Below are 26,391 nucleotides of genomic sequence, written 5' to 3'. Positions count from 1 at the left end.
CTCGCGATAACACCAATTCTACCTAAACCACCCTCACAACCGCAATCATGGTTCTACTCGGCGCAAGGAAACCGCCCTCCCGCAGGGGTATGCTCCGACCTCGCTATCGTACACAAGGACAGATGGGATAACACCGTGCTAGGCTCCATGGCGGACATGCCCAAGGATCTGAAGGAGCAGATCGACAGGCTCGAGGAGATGTTCGTGGTGAACACAGACAAGCTCAAGGCCATCTCGAACCACTTCGTCAAGGAGCTTGAGAAGGGCTTGTCGGAGGAGGGCGGAAGCATTGTGAGTCGCAATTTGCTTTGCGCTCTTCAGGATAGAGCTGACTGTGATAGCCCATGATTCCCACCTGGTGCATGGCCTTCCCCGACGGTAACGAGACCGGCAGCTACCTCGCGCTCGACATGGGTGGCACCAACCTGCGTGTCTGCGAGGTCACCCTGACAGAGGAGAAGGGCGAGTTCGAGATCATACAATCCAAGTACCGCATGCCCGAGGAGCTCAAGACGGGAACCGCCGAAGAGCTTTGGGGCTACGTTGCCGACTGTCTCCAGCAGTTCATCGAATACCACCACGAGGGCGAGCAGCTCAACCACCTGCCTCTCGGCTTCACCTTCTCATACCCCGTCTCGCAAGACGCCATCGACCACGGAGTTCTTCAGCGATGGACAAAGGGCTTCGATGTCGCCGGCATGGAGGGCGTGGATGTTGTTCCAGGCTTCAAGGCGGCTCTTGAGGAGCGCGGTGTACCCATCAAGCTTGCGGCTCTGGTCAACGACACGACCGGTACCATGATTGCCTCCGCGTATACCAACACCAAGATCAAGATCGGTTGCATCTTCGGTACCGGCTGCAACGCCGCCTACATGGAGGATTGCGGCTCCATCCCCAAGTTGAAGCATATGAAGCTCGACCCCAGCCTGCCAATGGCCATCAACTGCGAATGGGGCGCATTCGACAACGAACACCAGATCCTCCCAAGAACAAAGTACGATGTCATCGTTGACAAGGAATCACCACGACCCGGTCAGCAATCTTTCGAGAAGATGGTCGCCGGTCTCTACCTCGGCGAGATCTTCCGTCTCGTCCTCCAGGATCTGCACAAGGGTAGCGAATGCCACATGTTTGAGGGTCAGAACGCCAGCAAGCTCGACAAGCCTTACTCTCTCGACGCCGGATTCCTGTCTCAGATCGAGGAGGACCGCTTCGAGAACTTGCAAGACACAGGAGATCTCTTCCAAGAGAAACTCGGCATCACCTGCACGAAGCCCGAACTCGAGCTCATCCGCCGTCTTGCCGAACTCATTGGCACACGTGCTGCTCGTCTCACCGCGTGTGGTGTAGGTGCCATTTGCAAGCACAAGAAGTGGGATGAAGTGCACGTCGGTGCCGATGGCTCCGTCTTCACAAAGTACCCCCACTTCAAGATCCGCCAAGCCCAGGCGCTCAAGGAGATCATGGACTGGCCCGCCAAGTACGGCAAGGGCAAGAACGACCCTGTCGAGGTGCTTCCCGCTGAGGACGGCTCTGGTGTAGGTGCTGCTCTGATTGCTGCGCTTACCGTTAAGCGTGCGCAGCAGGGTCAGTTGGCTGGTATCCGGGATCCGGACACGCTTCTGGCTATGGCTCCTAAGGATGCGAAGAAGGCCTGATAATGGATGTCTTATTCTGACAAATGAATGAATGATAGAATGTATATACGAAATGTGTCACATCTACCAAAGATTTGGTCTTTGCAGAGTGAAATTGGTAAACGTTATGAGCGTATCTTGAGGCAGATGATGCACAGAAGGCCAGAGAACTGATAAGTACACACAGCAACGTCATTTAAACACATCACATACCCTCAAGCATACTGCTCCACCTGCTTCTCACTCCACTCCCAAAACGCACTCGCCGTTTTCTTCCCCGTCTCGGACCAATAGTCCTTCCTCAGCGTCCCAACCCTTCCAAACGGCATAATCCACTCACCCGTCTTGAGCTTCGCAGCCTCAGGTGCGAGGCCAGCAAACAATTCCGTATACGCGCCATTAACCGTCGGGTACAACATGAAATTGGCGAAGAAATGATGCACAGCATTCATGTTGCGTCCGAGCTCCGTTTTAAGGTTCCCCGGGTTGAGCGCCTGCAGTAGTTTTCGTTAGTCGATCGACGCAGAGAGATCCTCAAAGAGGAGGAACGTAAAGAAAGGGGGTGGGAACAAGAAAATGGAACATACCACACTAACAACCCCCTCGCCCCCATACTTCCTCTGAAACTCCAAGGCGTGAAACACATTCCCACCTTTACTCATCCCATACTTTGTCCAATTGTTCACATTTTTGGTATACTCCAGATTACTCATATCCACGCCGCCAGTTGGCGCGCTCATCTGCGACGCAATTGAACTCACCCAAATCACCCGAACGCTACCTTTTGCTTCTTTCTTCGCGGTTTCCAGCAAGATTGGCGTGAGCAGCTTGGTGAAGAGGAAGGGCGCGACGCAATTCGTGCCGAGTTGCAGCTCGTAACCTTGTTTTGTTGTGCTGCCAACCGGGGGGACCATGACGCCTGCGTTGTTGAACAGAACATCCAAGCGTGATTCCTTTGCTAGGAATGACTCGGCGGAGGCTTTGATGCCGGAGAGGTCGTCGAGGTCGAGATGCAGGTAGTGCAGTGTGCCTTTGGAATCGGGACATGCTTCTTTGATGTAGGATATCGCTGCGTGCGCTTTTTCGGCTGATCGCGCGGCGATGTAGACGGTGGCGTGGTGGGTGTAAAGGAGGCGCGAGAGCTCTTTGCCTATTCCTGCGGAAGCGCCAGTTACGATGTAGACTTTTCCGCTGAGGTTGGGGAGGTCGGTCTCGGTGAAGGAAGGGGCGGGCGGGAAGAACTGGCTGAATCGCTGGCCCATTATGGAAGGGCGTGGTGGTCGTGGTAAATGTCAAGTTAATTAATCGTGATTCTTTGATGGGGCAGCGCGTAATGGTCTATGGATGTTCAGTAATCGCAAGAGGGCAAAAGACGTATATATACTCAGTTCCATCTTGAGAGCAAGTTTCCCTCCATCCCGTTCAACTGGTACTTCGAACGGCCCGTTGTTCAAGACTCGGCTTCACCACGGCATTACTACTATACCAGCCATCCAGTCTGTAAGCCTATGAGAAGCCACGAACCCTGAATTAAAGTTGCGCTATCACGATATACATTGGATACGTCGTAGTCCCCTCCAAGCACCGTGTTTGGTGCGTCCCGTGGTTGTGTTTCGGAGTTAGGACGATGTGCGCGGCGGAGTTAAATGACGTGGTAATCGGGCCGTATACTTCCAGGGTCGGTATGTTGGAGTGGGAGTGCGGAGTGGTGTTGTCGTTGACGACATGAGTTGTATCAATCAGGACTTATGTTGTGGTACGGATCTTCTTGCTACATACACGGCTGGGTAACGTACGAGGTTTGTACATGTCTCGCACCGGTTCGTACAAGATGTCACTTGTTTTCATGCGAAGTAGTTGGGTAGTTGAGATTCTCACATGAAGTCGTAGGCGTCAACGGATACCTAGGTAGGGAAAAAAAGCAGAACTGGTAACGGCTAGGCAGGAAAGAGAAGCCTTATTACTTTGGACTACGCTACCTAGATAACGCCTTGACATGTGCCCAAAGATCGCCGCCGTCTTCATCAAGTCGTACGCCTTCCTCAAATACCTTCAGCATCCCCGTTCGCCTGATCAGCGCCTCATCGACGTCCGAAGTCGGTTTTGGATCGCCAGCGACGCCCGTGACCCGGAGTCAGGTCTAAATACGGCAGCAAGCCCAGCAATCCTACGCATGTCAGCTCAATGCTCTCCAACATCTCTTTAGACCAGGGAGTCGATAAATACTTACACCAAGCTGTACAGGTTCCTGCCGGAAGTTAGCATACAGTCACTCCTAGATCAGAATCAGATCCACATACCCATCCCTCACCACAGTTGGTAGGCGGCTCAGCAGCACATCTACGATCGCAAACCCTGGGTGGTGGGGTAGCAAGCGCAGCACGCGCTGATGGCGGCGGTTGCGTAGGACGGGTGTAGTGTTGCGGCTTTGCTGCTGCAAGGGCGGCGAGCAGAGTGACGGCGACAAAGGTCTTCATATTGACGATGATAGTCAGGTATGTGGTATGAGTGAGTATGGAAGATGAGGACTGAAATCAAGGGGATATGTAAGGATATATACATACTCGCTACCAAAAAGGCGCCCAACGCCACCACAAACGGGATTACTCGAAAGAGAATGAGGTAAGGGAACGCGTTCTAGACTCACGAGAAGACACCTGTTTGTGCGACTTCTCAGCTTATGGCTGACGTCCACTGCAAACATCGCTGCGAATCTAACTCGAAAACGGAAATTGCGACCAACAAACGAAGAGGTATACTCAGCGGGAGCTTGGCCAGTAACACAACGCGTAGCTACTACTGGGTCAGTAGGAGCTCAGAGGACGGTAAAAGGTCGGCACAGCATGTCATGGTGGTGTAGAGAGTGGGTAGGTGGGAATAGCGACAACTCGATCATTCACAATCAGCGCATGAAGGCCGAGAATATGACGGCTCAAGGTGTAGAAAGGAAGCAGCTGGAAATCAAAGGTCATGCATGCGAAGGATCAGGCATAGTATTGATTGGAAGATAATGTTTGTCGTTTGACATCACATCTATTCCGCCTTCCATGCGTTCCAAAATCTCATCAAATGATAGTCCAAATCCCACTAATCTCCATCCAAATGTTCTCTAAGCAGTGCAGCAAAACCATCTCAATGATCAGCCCAAGCTAAGCCAGGCCTCAATATGAGTCAAAAGCGCACTCTATTCCCTGGTGCAGCAGGACCAGCATTCCTACATCACGTTAGCTCACATACTAGCCTCGCCAATCGAAGAGCGCATATGTAGCAGGTACTTACACCAGACTTGACTGCCACCTGTTCCACGTTAGCACAATACTCATGTTGAATATGGAAATTTGATAACATACCCCACCTGGGCAGTCTGGCTCTTCAAAGAGACAGATCTTCGTGCAAATCTGAGCAGGTACGACGGGAGATGCCGCTGCGAAAGCAGCAAGAACGGCGATGAGAATGAAAGACTTCATTTTTGATAATGATGATGGAGGCTTGTTGGTCTGTACGAGAGATGGAAGGGATGTGTAATTGCTGTAAAGAATGCAGCTGAACACGGGCGTACACGAGGTAATATATACACCCGTAACCCACTCAAACACCCACCAAAAGCTTCACCGGGGAACACGGTCCACGAAGATCCTCAGCCGTCGCTTTCCCATATACGCCGACAGACAGCTTCACTACTACGGCTTACATGCGAACTCAATCCCACACATACCAAATCTATACATTTGGCGCGAGTACAAACGCCACAATGCTTCTCCCTCCACCGTGCTAAGCAAATTGACGGGGCTGATCTACCAAAAACAGCAAATGAGCATGATGACGTTGAGGGAGAAGCGGGTGAAACGGCTGCGATGGCGGTGGTGGTCAAAGCGATAGGCTTTTCCAAGCCATCGAGATGATGTTGGGTGGCAGGAGGAAATGAAGTACAAACAGCCTTGGCGCAATATACCGCTTACCCGGTTTCGGGGACATGGGTTCCCCGCATTTTATGGTTTGCAGGCGTAGGGCTTGCTGGGGTAACAATAGATGTGTTTGCAGTGGAGGTATGAGGGAATGAGTGGTTGTTATGGAGGTGTCATAGATACGGGTGTGAAGGATATGGGGGAGTATTGCGATGTCGTCTGCGTTGATTGTTTGTACGGCAGAGATCGGCCCGTCAGGCTTCGCGATGACGCTTTTGTGACAGTTTCGTGTGCTGGCCACTGGAGAGAACTCCGGGCGCGGAGAGGAGATGAGCGTAAGCACCGACTTGGCATTTCGTATTTCGTATCAATCTATCACCCGAGACTGATACTACAATATCATATCAGCGCATTTCCGTCTTCTCGTCTTCATGGCACCTCTCTCAGATGCCAAGTGCCACGAGAAGCGCCTCGCAGCTAAAAGATGGCAACGGCATTTGGCGGACTCGCAACACCACCTGGTACCTGCGAAACAGTCAGCGCATGTCTTAGTATCAGCAACTTGGCAAGACTTTACCTTCAACGGCACACTACTAACAAAGCAAGTGCTCCGTCCCAACTCCTTGCTCTTCTCACATAACCGCTCCAAATCCCACATCTCACCTATCATAACACCCCATCCACCTAAAAGCCATTGATGTACTAAGCCACCGCCCTGCATCTCGTTTTCCCAGGTTTCACCCGCGTTGATACCACCTGGGGCGCTGTGTGGACCTACGAGCGGAGACATTTCGAATGACGGCGCGTCGGATGCTGCGGAACCGTTAGAGAGCATACTTTGAGTTGTGGTTGGAGGTGTTTGAGAAGAAGCCAAGGAGACGTTGGATCATGAGAATATGAGATGAGGTAAGACGAGCGGATGCTTACCAACAGCAACGAACCCGTTTTCCCAAATCCATTGTAGCGTGTTCTTATTCGACTGTACGCCCAGGAACGTCGGTGGCTTATCCTTTATCGCCCGTCTTTCTTCCTCGCCTAGCTTGGCGTAATCACGTGTGAATCCTGTTCGTAAGAGTAGCAGATCGCCTTCTCGCGTTTTGAGACCTGTTTCGTGCAGCATGTCTTTTAGTTCCTCAGCCGTGATGCTGTTGGCTTCGAGCGCGTACACTTCTTTCTTGCCATTCTTCTCAAGATAGCGCGGATAATCTAAAATGATACCCCGAGCGGTGATGCCGCCAGAGTTGGCAACACGGTCAATGCCGATGACTTCCGAGGACTCGAGATCTTGCTGTGAGCGCCCACCGTAGTACCTCTTTGCACTCTGGTAACCGTAGTGGCGGAAGCCGTCCCACTGACTACTTCCCTGCGTGTTGAAATCCAGATGGTCATCGTTGACAGTTCTCTTGGCGCCATCTGGATGTTCTTTGTTCTTCATCTTCCAGGAGAAAGATGGGCGGTTAAAGGATGGATGGGATGGCAGGTTGAGATACCAGTCAAGTGAGACCCGGTCACCGGTTTGTATCTCCTGGGCCGCTGCTTTGACGGCTGATGGTGTAATCATGTTTAGAGCACCGAGCTCGTCGTTTGGGCCGTACAGACCCCATGCGTTTCCAGGTGGACCATTTTTGTCGAGTGGGAGATCCTGGAATGGAGGACGCGATGGTGCCATAGCAGTGTCAAGTATATATGGAACGGTCCAGAAAGTGACAACTTCGAGGGCTTGCTGATGAGTTCACTCTAGAGAAACCACGATGTAGAAATACTTATCGGTCTTTTGAACACCATCTGGCTACACTGCTGAAGCTATGTGACGTATGGTGGGGTAAAGGGCGGGGTAACTTCCGCTCGGTAACTGACGAGGTGGACGTGACGACCGCGACTCGGACAACGGAAAGAGCATTCTTGCCAATACGTGGAGCGCGAGCTTGATTGCTGTCTTTAGTCAGGAGTTCACTCTCCTTGATTCACCTCGTTAGACGACAACTCGTGCAGGCGCTGCGTACGTGCTTTGGTATTGCAATACCTACTGTGCTGCAGCAATTGATTCAGAAGTCGGGTCCCATCCCTACGCCACTTCCTCTTGAGCCTGTGTTCTTCAAATGCGCACCACTGCCTTTGAATAGGCTTTGCCAAATGAAGGCTTCACTTAACAATAGTTCAATGTCCTTTTCGGTCCACTGACGCGTTGGCAATGATTGCAGAAACATCATGACCTCTTGAAAGTCCATCTTTCGTAGCTGATCGGACCACTTTACGAGGAACGCAGCGCATACGTAGAGGTGGAATGACGAAAACCCGTCCTCTTCGGCCTAGACAATGTTAGTGATGCACTTAAGAATGTGGCTACGTAGCTTACCAGGTATGTATCCCACATCCGTATCGTATTCTTTACAGATATCTCGCGCATCAGAAGACAGTTCATCCATCGGAAGCTGAACTGTATAAACTCTACACCCTCATTTTGGAGATGCTTCGCCAGTTGATCATCGATGCGCGTTGTGAGATCTCTAAGACTAGCCACTTGTCTTTGGATCCCTGGTTGATGCGCAATGTAGTTGTCTTGAATCCCATCAAGGAGTTTGGTAAGGCACCAAAAGGAGTCCGCTTCGACGGCGTCCAAAACTTGCTTTGGTAACTGTCCAGGATCCATGCCAAATTCAATATCCGGATCTGAAATGTAGGCGCCCAAGAAGACCTGCCAAAATGGGGTCACCAAATCATTGATGCCCTGGACATATCCTGACGCAGGGTGCCGTATCGCCCACACGTATAGTATTCGCTCGAGAGACCGTTGCGTCGCTTCGTAGCTGTAGAGTTCGAGATGGGGGTTCGTCCGAGGCACGTCAATGCTGATCTGATGCCATATAGCTTCGTCCAAGCCACGTCCTCGTCCACGATTTGTTGAAGGATAGCCAGCGCCACCTGCCATTCCAGATGCTACGGCGCTAGCACTACCAGATGTACCTCGTTCAAAGGCCTGTCGCACTCCCTCCAAATACTCTTTCCGTTTGCGCTCGAGTGTCGCGACCCTCCGCTCGCTGCTAGTTGGCAGGTAGCCCAACAAGATTTGCCATGTCATTGCGCGTACTTCAGACGGGACTCCTGACCAGGCTGAGTCGCGAAGGTCTGATAACGATATGGTGCTCGCCTGCAGTATCCTCTTGAACTTGTTGATCCTTGTTGTGCGCGCGGAGTGCTCTTCGACCTGCTTCGCTGAGGCGTTCGGGGGTAGACTAGGATGCGAAATGAGATGCAGAGAGTTTGCGGGATCTCGAAGAATTTCCTGGTACTGCGGCCGTAAGATCTTCCCTTCAATCTTCTTTGCGGTCGGGTAGTTGGGTATGCCTCGCTCCTCTGCAATATCACCACTGTCTATACCACGCCACGCCGTTGAGCCCAGACTTTCCCTGCTGACGTGCCCGGCGGCTTCCTTCGTCTTGGATGGCTGTTTCCGCCTGCCCTTCCTCCGCATGTTTGCGATGCTCGGGAGCCCAAACTCGTCTTCGTCATCCTCAAACATGTTGTCGGCATCGTCTTCGTCCCCCTCGTTCCAGTCTTGATGTGTGTCATTAAGGAAGTAGCTGTATGTGGCTCGCGCAGGACGGGGCGATATGGTCTTGCTAGACCGGCTCGGTGCAGCGCTTGACTCGCGACTGTGGGTTGCCGATGGCGGGGTTCGAGGTCGTGAGTTGGATCCGGAAACGCTCCTGTGACTATCAGCTACAGGCCATTAGTAGCATACAAAGCAACGTACAAAGAGCTGAAGTTGAGTATGTCGGCATGGGAATAGGATGCGCCGATGACCTTCTTGTTCGGCGGCGGCGAGGAAGCGGAATTGGACGTCGTTCGCCAGAAAGGAGAGCCAGAGCTACGCATGGGGTATCAGCAATCAACACGGGTATGCGACTGCAGTGTGCAACGTACGAGGATCGGTCTGTATGCAGGGAAGCGATATGTTAGCTACCCCGGATACTATGACGCTCTCTGTGACTTGGATGGGCACACACCGACCTGGACCATTTCCTGGCAACTTGTTAGCAAACACACAGATTGCGCGTACAACTGAGTGGACAAACCTGCTGCTGTTTCTTGGACGCCATGTTGGAATATGTGAATGCTCGTTCCGTGCCTCGAGGCGGCCCCGCTGCGAACCTGAGCTCCAAATCGCTCGACCCGGAAAGTACGAAGGAGCCTGTAGGTTTTGTGCCGTAATGAAGAACTCTGGATATCCCCAAGATAACAGCCTGTTCTTGAATCACCGCACGATCAATAGTACAGCTATTCTATACAACATGGCTGTACTGGGTGTGTCGTAGGGCTCGTGCATGTATCCGTCGCGCCTGCCACGCCAAGCCCGATGCTAGCGCGCCTGCCCATTGCTCTGCTCTCATCTCCTCACTCCGGCGACAGACTCTTCCTTCTATCATCTCCCTTCCTTCTAAATAACCCGACAGTCCCGCCCTACTAATCGCGACTTTACTTTCGCGCGCTTGCTCCTCCCTCGTTTCCGATATACCTTTTAGGAAGCTCTCCTCCAAGACTACACCATGGCCGACGAGAACTACGAGGACGACATCTTCGACGATCTGTCAGTATCTCCAGCGCGACTTAGCTTCGCGCGCGTAATGCGACACTTGCTAACGGTCCACCAGCTACGATGATGAGCCCGCACAGAAGCCCGCGGCTGCCGCACCCGCACCAGCCCCCAAGACCGAACCTGAGCCTACTCCAGCCGAGCCCGTAAGCGCGCCTCCTCAGGATACCGCACAAAACAACGGTCAAGATAGCGCGCCCTCTTGGCCAGCCCAAGGCGCGGCAGACGGCGACTCGCACATGGACCAATCCGGTTACAACGCTGGCGGCGAGCAGTCGTACGACAATGCGCCCATGGATGATGACAATTATGGGCCAATCAACGTGAAAGAAGACGGGTAAGTCGCGCAACGTCTAACATGATCCCCATCTATCAGAGGCGCATCACAAGGTAAAAGAGCACATAATTTCCGTATAAGGGCATCCGCCGAGGACAGATTGTTACCAGGACCAAAGTCATCAACGACCGCATAAGACATTCTGCTTGAGCATCAAACACCATGAGCGATACCGGCTCTCGTATGACACTTTGCATGTACAATCAAGGAACAAGCTTTGGACACGGTGTGTCTTACATTCAAAAGCACCTGGGGTCATGATTGGCGCAGAATCTGGGATGAAGGTCGCGGAGCTAGACACCTTGCGAAAGATTGTGGTCCATATCGCCCATTGGCGAGGCGTTCGATGCATGGCGGAATGGGCCACCAGTGTTGGTTGTTAGAAGAAGCTGGAAGACACAAGTCAACCGCTCAGCGATACTCAGAGCAACCATCAACGCGCCTCACGCAGGGACTATCGCGGCTTGCCCGAACATTGGCAGCGCCTCATGTCGATATATACCTAGGTACTTGATAGCGCGTACCAGCAACGCAAGCAGAGGATAGCTACCGAGTTGTGAGATAGTCTGAGACTTCCACACTCGAATTCATAGCAGAACACAGACGTTTCATCCGAATCAAACTGTGCCTTTGCAAGGGCTACTTTTGCACCTCGAAACTTGGACATGAGTACGTGGAGTGCGTTCTTGGTCGATATGATTGGTGTACGCCACGAAGTCGACACGTCCAGGGTCGGATGCGGCGCAGGAGTTGGTGTCGCTTAGCCATTCGTCAGCGGCTGCGGTCTTCCTCGCGAGCGGCAAGGGGACCTCACGATACCAACATACATGTTCCAGTCGGTCATCAATCAACCACGACAAGCTATGGAACACGAACTTTTCGACACTGCAACTTGCGAAATCACTTTCGATAGCCCCGCTGGCGAACAACAATCAGCGGTGCAGTGCGATCAACTCGACAAAGACTTCGACGCCAGCCTACACCAATCACTCATCTACTGAGATTGTGTCCTGCTATATCTCGCCAAGGATGACGACTGGAGATACGGTGGACTGTATGCGAGGATGCTCTACTTGCGACTTTCTGCATCCTTAGTCTTACCAATATGGTTTCCACGGCATCATGATGACGGCCAACGCCAGCCTTCACGTCAAAGGCCACCCAACTATATACCTACGGATGCTCTATGATGCGCCTCATCAATCTCGCCTGCTCTTCCTGAGTTGATGATATGGAGCAACATCTTGCTAACTTCAACCATAGTAAAATGTTCATTGGCGGTCTGAACTGGGAGACAACAGAAGGTACGTGATGACACGTTAGTAGAGCAAGGCATACCCCAGTCTTACTACGCAACTGTACGCTCAAACGTAGGGACTTACTAAATCCCAACAACAGATTCACTCAAGGGTTACTTCTCACAATTCGGCGAAGTTAGCGAATGCACCGTAATGCGCGATGCTGCTACCGGACGCTCGAGAGGATTCGGCTTCCTTACTTTCAAGGATCCCAAGTGCGTGAACATCGTCATGGTCAAGGAGCATTACCTCGATGGTAAAATCGTATGTCTACTCCCATCGACGGCGAGCTGCCAGCTAACACCATGCAGATTGATCCCAAGCGCGCTATCCCACGTGAGGAGCAAGAACGCACCAGCAAGATCTTCGTCGGTGGTGTGAGCCAAGAAGCAACCGAGGAAGACTTCACCAATTTCTTCAAGCAATTCGGTCGCGTTGTCGATGCCACACTCATGATGGACAAGGAGACCGGTCGACCCCGTGGTTTCGGTTTCGTTACCTTCGACGGCGACGCAGCCGTAGATGCCACCCTACGCGGACCTCTCCAGATCCTCGGCAAGCAGATTGAGGTCAAGCGCGCTCAGCCCCGTGGCAACATGCGCGACGATGATGGCGGCGATGGCAACAAGAAGTTCGGTCGTAATAACAAGTTCAACAAGTTCAACGACGGGGGTAACGGCAACCAAGGTGGCGGCAACAACTACGACAACGGCGGCGGAAACATGCAAGGTCAAGGTGGCAACAGCGCCATGTCTCCTGCCATGATGGCTCAGTACTGGCAGCGAATGCAACAGTACTTCCAGTCCATGCAGCAAACTCTCGCTCAGCAGCAAGCCGGTGGTGGTATGCCCGGCAACCCCATGGCTGCCATGGGCGGCATGAACCCGATGCAAATGCAGCAGATGCAACAGCAGATGATGAACCAAGGTATGAACCGCGGCAACGGCTCCCCGAACCCTCAAATGATGGGTGGCCCAGGTGGTATGAACCCGATGCAGATGCAGCAGATGCAGCAGATGCAAATGGCACAGATGCAAGGTGGAGGAGGCCCAGGAGGTCAAGGTGGTCCGGGTATGATGAATCCTCAAGGTGGCCAGAGTGCCGGTGCACGCCCAGCTTACACCGCTCAAGATCAACTCGCTTTCGAACAGCAGAAATACGAACAACAACAGGCTCGCCGCCAGCAGCAACTCTCCGGCCCGGCCGGCTTCGGTAACCCCCAGGGCGGCCCTCAGAGCTGGGACGGCATGTACGAGGACGCGCCTCAGCCGAACATTCCTTCCGGTCCCGGTGGTGGCCGCGGCGGCTTTAGGAACAACCGCTCTCGCCAGGGCTCTAGCCAGCCCCCTGCTGGTGGTGGTCAGGCTCCTATCAACGCTCCCACTGGACCCAAGAACGCTGGTGTCAGGGGTGCGAACTACCGTGGTGGAGGTCACCGCGGTGGCGGTGGTTTCAGGCACCAGCCCTACGGCGGCCGTGGTGGTTAGACGTTGGTTCAAGAAAATTCAAGAGATGATGCCCGAGAGATGCGTTGAAGTCAAAACGGAGATGTGTTTACTCTTCTGGGTGGAGTCGGGTTTGTACATGGTGGAATAATTTCAGTTCGTGATATGCATGGCCAGGATCTTGTTTCTGTACTTCCTTTTCTTCCTCTCTGGGATGGGATGGGAGGGTGATGACATGGTATTGGCTTGCTGCATGAACAGGTTGGAGGTGGTCTTCTTCTCTCTGTATACTAGCATTTTCAAAAACAAAAAAGTCCATTTCGGCGTTCTTGGTCTTCACATCTTCTCGATTAATGACTACGATTGGGTTCTCATCCCTGGGTGTACCTTCTTTTTCGCAACCGCAGTCTGATCCGCACATACGCACAGAATCGGTGGGTTTCGAGGGAAACAATGATGGGTCATCGTTGGAAAACTTTTGGAGAAAAGAGAGGAATAGCATGGACTGACTTATCCGGCCGGGCTCATACACGTCATCTGCCCAGCTTTTGGTAAAGTCAATTCTCAGATTGAGGACAAGAAGGTAGCTAGCTGACTGCAGGTTTATCTATATATCGAGGTAGTTAATGAAGATGACGGTTGACATGAGTACCTTCAGGCTCATACATTGACAATATGATCCGTCGTAAACGGAAACAAACATGATCTCGCGCATGTCTAGTTTCTTCGGATGCATCTACGCTGTTCTATTCATTCCCGACAGGTTCTCGTCATGAAATTAACAACACCAGAAGGACACGTCGTCTTGTAGTTGGGATTTGGCTGGTCTCTCATAACGATAGCTTGTTCATGGTTGGGGAAGAGGCGCACAACACCCAACATCGCTCTTGTGGCGTTTTCTTTGAATGAATGCAACCGCAGACGACATGTTTCGTTGATAGTTTCGTTTTGAACCCATCTCGAGCCGTTGACTGTTCTCGGTATCCCAAAACGTGATGGACAAATCCACTCACTCACTCTTTGTGAGCATGACCTCTTAGGATGAGAGAGTGATCTGGTATCTTGGAAAGACGAGGCCATGGAAACGCGGGTGCGAGATTTTTGGTAATACGAGGGGGATAGATATACATCGAAGTACTTTTTCGAGGAGCAGTAAATCGCGCTTATAAGGTAGCTTAGATAGGAACGCAGCATCCAGATCCTTGTTCTTTCTTTCCGCAACACACATACGTGTCCACCCACTTTTTTTGGTACAGATATTCTCAAGGTAAGGTTTGTAAGTGAAGAAACACGGCAGTAACAGATGCTTTATACATCTATGCGCTCGCTGAGAGGTCTATTGGCAGTAGGTACATCCATGATGAAACATGTATACCCCGATCCGCAGAGCAGACACGAGGACATGCGTTCTCGTTCTCTTCATTTTATGGCAAACAGGTATGCAGCGATTTATCTATCATCAATAGAGATGCAAAGCACGAAGCGAGACATGAACATGCTGCGGTTATCTTCTGGAGGAACATGCAATCTTTCGTGGATTGTTTCAGTGTTCTACACAGGCGGTAGACAGTTTTGGGAATTGGCAAAGAGGCGCAAAACACTCAACATGTAGCGTACTTGATGGCTTTTTGAAGGACTGCAACCGCAGACAAGCTCATCTCACTTTTTGCCTTTTCTTTTGGAGTTGCCAATATGAAGGCACGAGTAGAGAGGAGAAGACTGAGGAGTAGAAGAGAGGTATTTATACCTGGCTAGAATGCGGTAGCCTTCAATTTCCGGACCAGGACAACAAGCAACATAGTATATGATCAAAACATCTTCTGGTCGTTCCAGGAAAACCAAACAGGCACAGACATAAGCCATGTCTTCATTGTTTTTAGAAGTCATCTCAAGGTTCATACGAACCGAGATATCGATGTGAAGTCCGCAAAGAAGGACTTTGATAGGGTTCGCGGTATACACTTCGGCGAAAGGAACGAACACATGTGAGGAAACCGGTCTAATTTTGGAACCAGAGCGCCCGCAGACATGTACGTTCATTGCGAAGTTTTGAATACTGGAGTCCCGGAATATAGCTAAAGAACGAGAGTATGATCCGGCAGACGACATTGTTTATATATGTGTAGCCTACGAGCGTTTGCATAGCTCATAGATGGTTTTTGATTCATCGTCTTTGGTTACCATTGCATGCTTCTCGAAAGAAGAACGGTATGGTACATGTGTTGGCGAAGAAACGCAAACCACGCACCTAGCATCGCGATGAAGTTCGCATAGATTTTGCCCGTCTTAGTACCTCTAGAATTCTCAGCTTGTAAACGATACATGAACACGAATTTTCTCGTTTGAGAATGAGGAGTGAGGAAGAAAGCGGCTCGAGGAGGACATGAATGTTGCTCTACAATTTTTGAAAGGACCACAGCGCCACACATGCACGCAATTTCCAGTGGATTTTGTTTTTTCGAAGATTGACATGTGTGTCTTTGGAAGTAATGGAGCTGATGAACCGGAGGCTTTTATGCGCGATAGCCAAATCGCGGAAGATGCTATGCAGGTAGTTCATGTATACATACAGGCGACGCACATCCGAAAGAAGTCGATGTCTTTTTGTATTCCGCAGCTCAATAGATCGCTTTCCGGTGTTTTGATAAACATTAAGACGGTTTATGCAGTCTTTTGTGTTTGTGGACTGAGAACAGCACATGACTCCTGCGCGAACGATTTTTGGATAACATGGAAGATGGGAAGGTACCAACAAGAGGCATGGGTCAGATGCGTGTGTCTTTTCGAAGAGAGAGACAGCGCCAGTCATACGAACAGTCCACGCTCGTTTTGATTCAGAACGTCCATCCGGGTATCGTAAAGAGTAGTATAGAAATTGGAAATTCAGGTCCTTTTTTAACCGTTGAGAAGACGGAGTCCTCAGTTATACTAAGCACCTACGTTCAATCAACGCAAGTTCATAATTTACATTTGGCATGTTTTTGGATCCACGAAGCTCATCGCAGATTACCTTGCGTTTTCATAAACCGACTCGATGAGAAAGGCCTGGCAACACGTCGTGCCCGCAAGGACCGTCCTGGAAAAATGACCGGAACTTCGAACAGCGAGAGACATGTGGCCGTTCCTGATGTCTTTGGGTGATCTGATCAGGAGCGACAGCAGACCATGGGTAGCCGTAGCCATATTTTAGATTTTGGCTATGCAAAACGGAAGGTTGATACAGAAGAGCAGGAGGTGCAGCGAGGAGTATTTATATGCAGCTACTTGATCACAAGGGCCGCTAGCGAGAGCGTTTGGTACGAAGACGCCCGCGTTCTCTTAGGCTTGAACTGCATGCTGTTATGGAGACCACAGGTTTGATCTGAGATCTGACTCGGTAACAAGCAAGCTTTTGCGTCTTCGACGTCAGAGACATGGTGATAGCGTTGAAACATTTGGTGATGTAGTAATTCATTACATTACGACATAGTCGTCATTAGTCTAACATTCAAAAGAGCCTGAGCTCATATCTAAACTCCACCCATGCGATGCCATGCTGATGTTATACAACAACTAACCCAAACCAACGCTATGCAATTCAATATCCAAACAATAGCCGAAGCCATTTCCAGAAACCTATATACTCCCTTCTGCTCCCTTTGGAGCCTTTATTCTGGTAGCTCAACTTCCAAGTTGCAGCTGGCCAAGGCGCAGCCCATAACTTGATCGAGACTTTGAAACCGACATATCCTTTCGTAAAACATTTCCTGACACATGCAATCATCGCGACGATACCAGCGACTACGGCGTAGAACGTTGGACCGAAGACCATCGTATCCCATAAATTTGTCCAGCCCGCCTAGAGGCCGATACATCCGGGGATGTGGATGAGGACGATGGCCCATGGAAGTATGGAAGAGACCATTAGCTTCCATGACGCACCTTGTGCAGGCGCAGCAGGGACTGCGTCCTTAGCAGCGTTGTTCTCCAGCCCGTTGGCAGTCGGCGCTGGTGTTGTGGCAGGGTATATCGTACGGATAGTGGTGAAGCCGCGATCGTCGTATCCGGTGACTGTCTTAGGCCCATTGTCGGATGAACCCGTAGGCAAAGCTTGCGGCGATGAGGTATAGGAACCTTGAGGGAACATCTACAGGTGATTGTTAGCATTTCGTCATAAAAGTAGACAGGGGCTCGAAAAAGGCTTACTGACAGTGGCTGAGCTGGGTGGAACAACCTTTCCGGAATCCGAAACGGTCCACCCGCTCGGGAGCCCGGGGTAGTTCGCAAACGTAGGCTGCGCAGTGGGAGTCGCCGACGGGTCGGGGATCCAGGGGTAGACGCTGGGACGTGTGTAGTCGGAGGTCTGGTGAGGAGTGAAGGGCAGAGGCTGTCCGGTGGCAGTCGCAGTGATGGCGGGTGCATCTGCGATGGGAGCGTTACCGCCAGAGAAGACGGTACCTCCAACAGACTTGATAGATCCCGAGGTGCCAGATTGATCGCCATAGACGTATTGGGTACCGGTGGAGTAGTCCTGAACCATGAGAGACTTGACCTTCATGCTGAAGGGGCCTTGAGAGTAGTCGGTAGGTCCACGGGCCCAAGAGATGGTGCCTGCAGGGTTGGCGGAGTCACCACCGCTCCATGCACCGAACTTGATCTGCATGGGGGTCTGGGGGTACTGGTTGTTGGCGTTGGCAGGCTCGAGAGTGCGGACAGTCACGTCATTAATCTGCCATACGATCTGTTCTGGGGTCCATTCGATGGTGTACTTCTTGAAGCCTGACTGGCTGCCCGGGTCGTCGTGGAAAGCACCACGGTTGTAGTCTGTGGTTTGTCCCTTGCCGAAGTAGTTGCTCTGAACCTCGTCGGGGTCTGCTCCGAGCCACTCCCAGTCGATTTCGTCCAAAGTGTCGGATTGCAGTACGAAACTGCTGACGATACCCGCGCCGGGTGCGGCTTGAACCTCAATGTCCACCTTTCCGAACATGATGTACCACAGCGAAGTAAGCTGAGGTGCATCGCCGGACTGTCTTATGGTGAATGACACGCCATCGTCGCCGTATGTGGGGTTGCCTTGGGGTGTGAAACTCTCAGATTCAGACGAGAAGTCGATGTTGACGGTCCTTCCGAGAGCCGAATCTGGAGGACAGTCGCTTCGTAGTGTGGGGTTGCAGTTGGACCACGTCTGAGCGCCGGCAGGGGCAATGAGGGCGACCGAGGCCAGAGCAGTGAGTGCTCGCATGGTGGTGCGCATCTTGAGTGCGATGTGACGGCGGAGATGGCAGGTAACGAGCGTTGCCGACGGGATGCGCCGGTAGTTGTGGTACAGCGACGGGATGCGATGTGATGTCCAAGATGTGCTGTGATATCAAACGAGTACTAGCGAGTAACACGTGTGAGTATCGTGGTGAAGAGACAAGTTTGGTTGGGTACCCGCTCAGCACTTGAGAGGCAGTGGTAGAGGTGTGTAATGGTGACAGACACAGCTGCCGGCCAGCATATGTAGTGTACCAGCCATCTCTGAGCAATGACCTACATGATGAGGTGTCGCGCGGGCTAGCAGAGCGGGCCAGGGCTTGTCGCGATACAGGATTCGGTGGAATTGGGCGAGGTTGGCTGAGCGACGCCGGGAGGCTGGTAGACGATGTTTCCCAGCCACACCAAGACCCCTGCCTCAGCCGAGCGCAGCTGCCAACACTGCGCCCAGGCAGGGATGCATCTCGAATATGACGCAATCGAATTTCTTCTCCTCAACAAAGTCCGTGGTAGTTTACACAGTGAACAGGTGTTGCGCAAAGTGCAAAACACGGTGTAGGTGACATGGCGGTATCCCAGACCTCAACTCGGGTGTGGCGTCGAAAAGTGGCGCAACGCATCCAGCATCCAGACCCCGCAACACCAGATCCTGCACCTATCTTTAGACACAACGCGCACTCCGCATACGATCCGCTTCTAGTCTCCAATAGCACCTGCAGCGGCACACGACCCTGCATACGATCCTTCCGAGAACACCGTGGAAGACTTTGTCCCTTTCTAGACGGATCTGAGTCACACGTCCATCAAGAATTTATCGACGTTACGAGGTCTCACCACCTCACGAAGTAACCCAAGTGACAATGTCTCTCACCAACGCCACGCCGCTCGAGGTCGCCCAGGCGGCCAGACTCGGATCCCGGAAACTTGCTGTCTTGTCTACCGAGGAGCGGAATGCCGCACTGACTGCTATCCATGCTGCACTAGCAACTGGAAAAGAGGAGGTTCTAGCGGCCAATGCGCGAGATCTGGAAGCTGCGAACAAGGCCGCAGCGGGAGGCACGCTAAGTGCAAGTTTGGTCAAAAGACTGGATCTGGGGAAGCCGGGGAAGTATGAGGATATGCTGCAGGGGATACTGGACGTGAAGGAGTTGGAGGATCCCATCAACAAGACCACTGCGAAGACGCTACTAGATGATGACCTGGTACTGTCGAGGATAACATGTCCCATTGGCGTACTTCTCATCATCTTCGAGGCCCGACCTGAAGTCATCGCAAACATTTCGGCGCTCGCTATCAAGTCTGGAAACGCAGCTATCCTCAAAGGTGGCCGAGAGTCCAGCAACAGCTTCGCGGCCATTGCATCCATCATTTCCAAGGCTCTTACGTCAACAGCGGTCCCATCAGACTGCCTGCAACTAGTCCAGACACACGATGTCATCGCCGACTTGCTGAAGCAGGATACATATATCGATCTCTGCATTCCTCGCGGCGGGAACAGGCTGGTCCGCTATGTGAAGGACACGACCACCATCCCCGTCCTCGGCCACGCAGATGGAATATGTTCAACCTACCTCTGCGCGGACTACCCCGCCGAAAAGGCCACTAAGATAGTCTTGGACGCAAAGACAAGCTATCCAGCTGGCTGCAACGCGCTCGAGCAACTCATTGTTGAAGAAGCAGCCTTGAGCAACACTCTTCCCACCGTTGCAGAAGCACTCTTACAAAAGGGCGTATCACTCCGCTGTGACCATACCTCGCTCCTCGCCCTCAGAGGCAAACTAGACCCGCACTCCGCTACGCTTCTCCAAGAAGCCGGACCAGAAGACTACGACACCGAGTTCCTAGACTACATACTCGCCATCAAGACAGTCACCAACGTCGACGAAGCCATCAACCACATCAACGCTCACGGTTCCCACCACACCGATGCCATACTCACCACCTCGGATACCACAGCGAAGACATTCCTCGCAGCTGTGGACTCATCCTCCGTTTACTGGAACACCAGCACGCGCATGGCGGATGGCCAGCGATATGGTTTCGGTACCGAAGTCGGCATCTCAACGAACAAAATCCATTCTAGAGGACCTGTCGGACTAGAAGGCTTGACGATTTACAAATGGGTCATTGTAGGTGATGCGCAGGTCAGTGCAGATTACGGCGCTGGAGGCAAGCAGTGGAAACATCAGCGCCTGCCAGTTGGTGATGAAGAGAGTGTAGCGCGGAATGACGAAGAGAGAGAGGCATTGAGGAAGTTCAGGGCAAGCAAGGCTTGATCGAGTCGGACTGAGCATGCAGGTGTGTCGACAGAAGAAAACCACGTGATCAATACAACACCCAATATACGCAACGTATGTGCACGTTGCAACCCCACCAAATACACCGACTTGCAACCCGCAGACACACATCACCAAGAATGCCACGTTACAAACACCTTCCCCATGCACCTACCTCCTCGCTCCACCTACCCCATACCCACTACTGTACTCTCTACCTACCTGCCCGCGGTCCAAAAAAAATCTTCACACCTCGTCACGCATTCCTATCCATCCCTCCATTTATCTCTTGATCCCGGATCGTCTCCGTAGTACAACCGTAGTTATCGAATGTTGTACGCGTCTTCTTCCAAGCATTGCATGTACTGTACTCCACCGCAGCGGCTGTGGTGTAACGAGGGCAGATTACTTTCGGTTGGCATGCCGTACCTAATCGGCCCGTTGTACACTTGGGGTGGGGGTCGTTACCCACTTTCACGCTTGTTGGTGTGTACGAATGTAATTGCTGCCGACTCGCGCAACCTTGGTGCGCGGGAAAATGAGATGACGATGTGACGGTGTAAATGTCCGTGGTTTGATTAGGGCTAGTCATGTAGAGTGAGGTGGGTTGTTCAAATGTTGTTGGGATCGATCGATCGGAATGCGAATGCGATTGTTTGGTGGTATCGAAGGGTATTGTCTCGTGGATATGTAGGTGATGCGCCAGGAAAGCGTTCAGAGAAGCGATGACAAAAGTTGATGCACGAAGTGGAAAGACAACATTTGGTAGAGTGCAAGTCTAAATGTATAATTTTTGCTCAACACCTTCTCAAGATGCAAACTATATGCAACTATCTACCTAGAGTCTCCGCACAAATGCGCCGACTCCATGTCTTCCCATCCCTTCTCATAACAAACGTGGTATCCCATAAACATTCCCGAAACTACACATATCGAACATTTCATGTGTCTGCGTTTACTCAACACCCTTGTTCCTCAGAGCCAAGGGGCTCTGGCTGAAGATCTGGGCACCGTCCTTGAGACGACGCTCCTCGTTCTTGCGGCCGTTGACGAAGTCGGGGTGGTTGAGGGTAAGCTCAACAGCACCGTTGACAACGTGGTCGACGGCCTCTACACCCAACATGAACGAGTGGTCCTGGTTACCGACCTCGTAGCGCCATGAGCCGAAGCGGCCACGAGACAGGATGTCCTTGGCCTGTAGGGCAGGGAGAAGCTTGGTGAGGACGCCCTCACGCTCAAGGGATGGGGTGGGGTATCCATGGTCGAAGCGGCGGTGGTAGGTGGAGACGATCTCGTCATCCGACTTGATCATCTCGGTGTTGATGAGACCCTGAATGCAGTCCTTGAGCATGTTCTTCTCATCGACGGGCTTCATGCTGGACTCGGAGACCTCCAACATGATGGACCAGTATGGGCCCTCCTTGGGCTCAGTGGAGCTGGGCTTGGAGCCATCTGCCATCTGCTGAGTGGCGAGCTTGACGTCCTTCTGGGGCTGGTTGTATGGCGAGTAGTTGGAGAAGATGGTGGCGCGGTAGAATGGGCAGTCATCCTCGGGGAAGTACAGCCAGCACTTGTCGCCAATGCGCTCTGGTCGCTCGCCGCGGAGACCAACACCAATGACGTGGGTGGTGGAGTAGAAGAGACCCTTGCTGAGGTCGATGAGCTCCTTGTCGCCCATGAACTCGACGAGCTGATCGACAGCCATGGTGTTGACGAGCTTCTTGTAGTTGACAACTGTGCCGTCGTTCAGGTGTACCTTGTGGCCGTCGGCGTCAACCTTGTTGACCTTGCCGTGGTCACCGTATCTTGTCTTGGAGTCTGGCAGTGTCTTCGCAACGGCCTTCCAGATACCACCGGTACCGTCTCGCGCGGGGAAGCGGAAGGTGGCGTTGGGGCCCCAGTTTCCTGCGGTCTTGTTGTGGATGATGTTGTTGATGACACCCTTGACGTTGGGGGCGGCGACACGCTCTCCGAGCCATTGGCACTGCATCTTGGTGGTGGGCACAGCCCAGACCTTGAAGTTGTATGGTCGCATGAAGAGGTCAGCGATACCGACACCCATCTGGCGCATGATCCACTCGTCAAAGTCCTTGGGCTTGGTGTTGGCCACGCGGGCCTCGAGTGCGGCGTCAATCAAGCCGTCGACACACTTAGCCTGGTCGTCCTTGTCCAAGATGGACAGGTTGTTCTGGAATGGGTAGGGGACCCAGTTGCGCTTGCAGCGGACGTAGGACACACGCTCGTGGGTGAACCAGTCGTCATCGTTGGGGAGGGCCTCGTCGATGCAGTCGTCGAAGTACTTGTAGTGGGAGAAGATGACATGGCCACCAACGTCGTAGAGCTGGGGAGGTGTTAGAGGCGGGCAGTCAATTGGCGGTGGGGATACTCACGAAGCCCTCTGGAGTGACGTCGGTCGAAGCAAGACCACCAGGCGTCTCATTGGAGTCGACAATCATCCATGAGGGGCCATCCTGTTGTTGTTAGCATGTGCCCCGCCACTTGGACGCTGTGTTGAGCATACAATCTGGTGGAGGCGCTTTGCTGCTCCCAGACCGGTCGGGCCAGCGCCGATAACGAGCACGTCGACCGAACTATGGCATTGTCAGCTCGTGCTCAGCAGGATGCCGTGTGGGTGGGCAGGCGGTGAACATACATTTCTTCCTTGGCGGATCCCATCTTGCCCTGTAGTATTTCCTGGAAACTCGGAACGCGCTTCAAAGTCTGGCGGGCGTAGTTGAGCATGTACTCTGCGGGCGAGCAGCACTTGTAGTTATAGAGAGGGTGTGGAGCAGAGGCCAGACGTTTGGGGCGTGGTGAGGAATATAGCTGGCGATAAACTAAGGACGCCAAGGCGATGCTGCGTTAAGTGGGTCCAGGGTAACAGAGGGCCAGCCGCCGAAGGAGTCGGCTGGGGAGAGCTTGGGGGCTTCAGACGGCCGCGCTGCAACGGCGAGAAAAGGGGCAGGCCGCCATGGGGACCGGCGATCGGGCTTGACACAGGCTCACACAGCTGCTCGTGGGCGCCTTGATTGGTGCCGGCCGTCTGCTTCACCACTCGTGCGTGCAACATGTTCATTGCCCGTGGCCTCGAGTTGCGTGTGTCACCATGGCCTCTGCACGTTCCCGCGGGTGGAGCCTCAATCTGGCGGGCTGCAGCACATGGTGAAGCTTGACCGACTCTATCTCTGGGGGACTACAGCCTCAGATCAACGACGCATCGACTTGGTGTCGTGCTAGTGCCACGGTGCAACGACGCCTGTGTGCGAAGTACTCTGCATACCCCTAACGGTGCGCCTCACCCTGCGCTCCAGCGACGCGGCACAGCTCCTGCAATGTAAACCGCTGCGCGTGGCAGCAGCGAGAGGGCGCGATGTGCATGAAGCTGTCACTTTTCTACATATATGTGGGACCGGTGTCTTCGGCGCCTCTCTGCAGGGTGCCAGTACGCGTACACACCTACACAAGCAAGTGCAAGAGGCGGCTCAAAATTTCGGCGCCATTGATGGGAGTCCTCGCCGCTGTGGTCGATTGCGCGTCCACTCAGGGCTCCACGGGCGATCAGTTTCACCTCATCGAGCACTTGCAAAATCCCGCGCGGCTCCTGGCAAATCTTCATCTGGCCTCATATCAGCTCTAGTACATAGTCGGCCGTTGCCCAGTCATAGCACGCCTAAACCAGAACCCCCCCTGTGCACCGGCTCTAGAAGTCGTCTGGCTGATTCCCGCTCCGCCCCTCCCCTTCCCTAGCGCAGTCGAGGTATTAGTACCGTCACATTCACAAGTGCTCTCAACACTTCTCGTCGCTCTTTATCTCCTCATTGCTCCAGCGCTGTTACAGCTGCTTCGTGTTGCTTGTGCCACGCTTGTCCCTTGACGCGCAACACCCGCCATCAGTCAGCAGCGCTAGCCCACTGCTACTGCAACCTTGCAACTTGCATTCCCAGCGCCGCAACCACCTCCTTTGACCTTCACTCAACACCTTTACCGTCCCTCGTTAGCCACCACCCGCAAATATGTCCGACGAGAAGATGAGATCCTCGGTCGAGGCCTCGCGCGACACAGCCCTGCCTGTGCTGCCGACCGTCAACCCAGATGCGCAGAAGCCAGCCCCCGAGGCGCCATCTTTCCATCCTGCAGTATACATTGCAACATGGATCTCGCTCAGTTCCAGCACAATTGTCTTCAACAAGTACATCTTAGACACAGCCAAGTTCCGTACGTTCACTCTGCTCCGCCGCACCTCCGCATTCTAACACACCGGCAGACTACCCCATCTTCCTCACAACATGGCATTTGGTTTTCGCGACCGTCATGACCCAGATCCTCGCCCGCTTCACCACCGTCCTCGACTCCCGGAAAAAGGTGCCCATGACCGGACGCGTATACCTGCGAGCCATCGTCCCCATCGGTATCTTCTTCAGTATGAGCTTGATCTGCGGTAACCAGGCATATCTGTACCTGAGTGTGGCTTTCATTCAGATGCTGAAGGTATGTTCTCCACGAATTTGGACCTGTAGCAGCTACTGACCTTAGCAGGCTACTATGCCCGTCGCTGTCCTCATCACCACCTGGAGTCTCGGAGTTGCGCCTGTCAACCTCAAGACTCTCGGAAACGTCTCCTTCATCGTCATCGGTGTAGTCATTGCCTCGTTGGGAGAGATCAAGTTCGTCATGGTCGGTTTCCTCTTCCAGGCCGCTGGTATCGTCTTCGAGGCTGTCCGTCTGGTCATGGTTCAGCGCCTTCTCAGCGGTGCCGACTTCAAGATGGACCCGCTCGTCTCCCTCTACTACTACGCCCCTGCTTGCGCCTTCATCAACGGTGTCATTCTCATGTTCACTGAGCTCCCCAAGATGTCTATGGCTGACATCGACCGTGTTGGTCTGACCACTCTGCTGGCCAACGCATCCGTCGCTTTCTTGCTCAACGTCTCCGTCGTTTTCCTGGTACGTTCCTTCTACACACTCCACAAACTATCACTAACACATCTTCAGATTGGCAAGACCTCCTCGCTCGTCCTTACTCTCTCCGGTGTACTCAAGGACATCCTCCTCGTCTTTGCGTCCATGTTCCTTTTCAAGGACCCCGTCTCTCCTCTCCAGGCTTTCGGTTACGCCATCGCGCTTGGCGGTCTCGTCTACTACAAGCTCGGCGGAGAGAAGCTGAAGGAGTACCTCGGCCAGGGCAGCATGAAGTGGCAGGAGTTTGGCCACACCCGCCCAGTTCTCCGCAAATTGATGGTCTTCGCCGCCGTCATCATTGGCATGTTCCTCGTCCTTGGCTCTCTCGGACCCCGCTACGCCCCCGACTCGACCAACCAGGTCTACAACGGTATTGGCAAGCTCATCGGCGACAAGGCTGTATGAAAAACTGGTTCCTTCTAAGATCGGTCTTCGCCATTTTCTAGCTGGGAGTAGGCCTACTTGCAGTACGCTGGTCTACCTCGATTTCCCTTCCCCCTTGTCGTTTTATCTGTAGCTTGGAGCGGGCTTGGAGTGTACGGTGACCGGTGTTTATACGCATAGACGAGCAGGAGCTTTCATGCCGACGGAGCCTTCTTTGATGCTTTTTGTGGTTCGGTACGCGACTGGTGTCAATCGCATGTCAGGGAGCAATGACAGGAAATGATTAAGAACACGTTTTTGGCACATAGATCTTGCAGGCAT

The 26,391-nt window shown here is 52.9% G+C and overlaps 10 protein-coding genes across 10 annotated transcripts; 5 read left to right on the top strand and 5 right to left on the bottom strand.

Moving 5' to 3' along the window:
- Window positions 1-147: 147 nt before the first annotated feature.
- Window positions 148-1,658, top strand: J4E92_000488 (uncharacterized protein; the record flags this gene model as incomplete). Its single annotated transcript, XM_051491904.1, has 2 exons — window positions 148-291; window positions 342-1,658. The coding sequence occupies 2 exons, from the start codon at window positions 148-150 to the stop codon at window positions 1,656-1,658; spliced, it is 1,461 nt and encodes a 486-aa protein (XP_051357416.1).
- Window positions 1,659-1,852: 194 nt separating this feature from the next.
- Window positions 1,853-2,899, bottom strand: J4E92_000487 (uncharacterized protein; the record flags this gene model as incomplete). Its single annotated transcript, XM_051491903.1, has 2 exons — window positions 1,853-2,131; window positions 2,399-2,899. The coding sequence occupies 2 exons, from the start codon at window positions 2,897-2,899 to the stop codon at window positions 1,853-1,855; spliced, it is 780 nt and encodes a 259-aa protein (XP_051357415.1).
- A 3,120-nt stretch (window positions 2,900-6,019) lies between these two features.
- J4E92_000486 (uncharacterized protein) lies at window positions 6,020-7,211 on the bottom strand (the record flags this gene model as incomplete). The annotated part of the gene is made up of 3 exons (XM_051491902.1): window positions 6,020-6,067; window positions 6,120-6,355; window positions 6,470-7,211. 3 exons carry the CDS (start codon window positions 7,209-7,211, stop codon window positions 6,020-6,022), a joined length of 1,026 nt encoding a protein of 341 aa, XP_051357414.1.
- A 376-nt stretch (window positions 7,212-7,587) lies between these two features.
- J4E92_000485 (uncharacterized protein) lies at window positions 7,588-9,418 on the bottom strand (the record flags this gene model as incomplete). The annotated part of the gene is made up of 3 exons (XM_051491901.1): window positions 7,588-7,851; window positions 7,899-9,249; window positions 9,297-9,418. The coding sequence occupies 3 exons, from the start codon at window positions 9,416-9,418 to the stop codon at window positions 7,588-7,590; spliced, it is 1,737 nt and encodes a 578-aa protein (XP_051357413.1).
- A 671-nt stretch (window positions 9,419-10,089) lies between these two features.
- J4E92_000484 (uncharacterized protein) lies at window positions 10,090-10,477 on the top strand (the record flags this gene model as incomplete). The annotated part of the gene is made up of 2 exons (XM_051491900.1): window positions 10,090-10,130; window positions 10,195-10,477. 2 exons carry the CDS (start codon window positions 10,090-10,092, stop codon window positions 10,475-10,477), a joined length of 324 nt encoding a protein of 107 aa, XP_051357412.1.
- A 1,263-nt stretch (window positions 10,478-11,740) lies between these two features.
- Window positions 11,741-13,258, top strand: J4E92_000483 (uncharacterized protein; the record flags this gene model as incomplete). The annotated part of the gene is made up of 3 exons (XM_051491899.1): window positions 11,741-11,777; window positions 11,872-12,035; window positions 12,083-13,258. 3 exons carry the CDS (start codon window positions 11,741-11,743, stop codon window positions 13,256-13,258), a joined length of 1,377 nt encoding a protein of 458 aa, XP_051357411.1.
- A 3,796-nt stretch (window positions 13,259-17,054) lies between these two features.
- Window positions 17,055-18,449, bottom strand: J4E92_000482 (uncharacterized protein; the record flags this gene model as incomplete). Its single annotated transcript, XM_051491898.1, has 2 exons — window positions 17,055-17,342; window positions 17,406-18,449. 2 exons carry the CDS (start codon window positions 18,447-18,449, stop codon window positions 17,055-17,057), a joined length of 1,332 nt encoding a protein of 443 aa, XP_051357410.1.
- An 862-nt stretch (window positions 18,450-19,311) lies between these two features.
- Window positions 19,312-20,727, top strand: J4E92_000481 (uncharacterized protein; the record flags this gene model as incomplete). Its single annotated transcript, XM_051491897.1, has 1 exon — window positions 19,312-20,727. The coding sequence occupies one exon, from the start codon at window positions 19,312-19,314 to the stop codon at window positions 20,725-20,727; it is 1,416 nt and encodes a 471-aa protein (XP_051357409.1).
- A 955-nt stretch (window positions 20,728-21,682) lies between these two features.
- Window positions 21,683-23,469, bottom strand: J4E92_000480 (uncharacterized protein; the record flags this gene model as incomplete). Its single annotated transcript, XM_051491896.1, has 4 exons — window positions 21,683-23,068; window positions 23,118-23,198; window positions 23,249-23,318; window positions 23,381-23,469. 4 exons carry the CDS (start codon window positions 23,467-23,469, stop codon window positions 21,683-21,685), a joined length of 1,626 nt encoding a protein of 541 aa, XP_051357408.1.
- A 1,271-nt stretch (window positions 23,470-24,740) lies between these two features.
- Window positions 24,741-26,091, top strand: J4E92_000479 (uncharacterized protein; the record flags this gene model as incomplete). The annotated part of the gene is made up of 4 exons (XM_051491895.1): window positions 24,741-24,942; window positions 24,992-25,215; window positions 25,264-25,671; window positions 25,720-26,091. The coding sequence occupies 4 exons, from the start codon at window positions 24,741-24,743 to the stop codon at window positions 26,089-26,091; spliced, it is 1,206 nt and encodes a 401-aa protein (XP_051357407.1).
- Between the last annotated feature and the right edge of the window lie 300 nt (window positions 26,092-26,391).

Source organism: Alternaria infectoria, assembly GCF_024043175.1.
Source record: "Alternaria infectoria strain BMP 0036 chromosome Unknown scaffold_1, whole genome shotgun sequence".
Lineage (NCBI taxonomy): Eukaryota > Fungi > Ascomycota > Dothideomycetes > Pleosporales > Pleosporaceae > Alternaria > Alternaria infectoria.
This window is presented reverse-complemented; position numbering and strand designations above follow the sequence as displayed.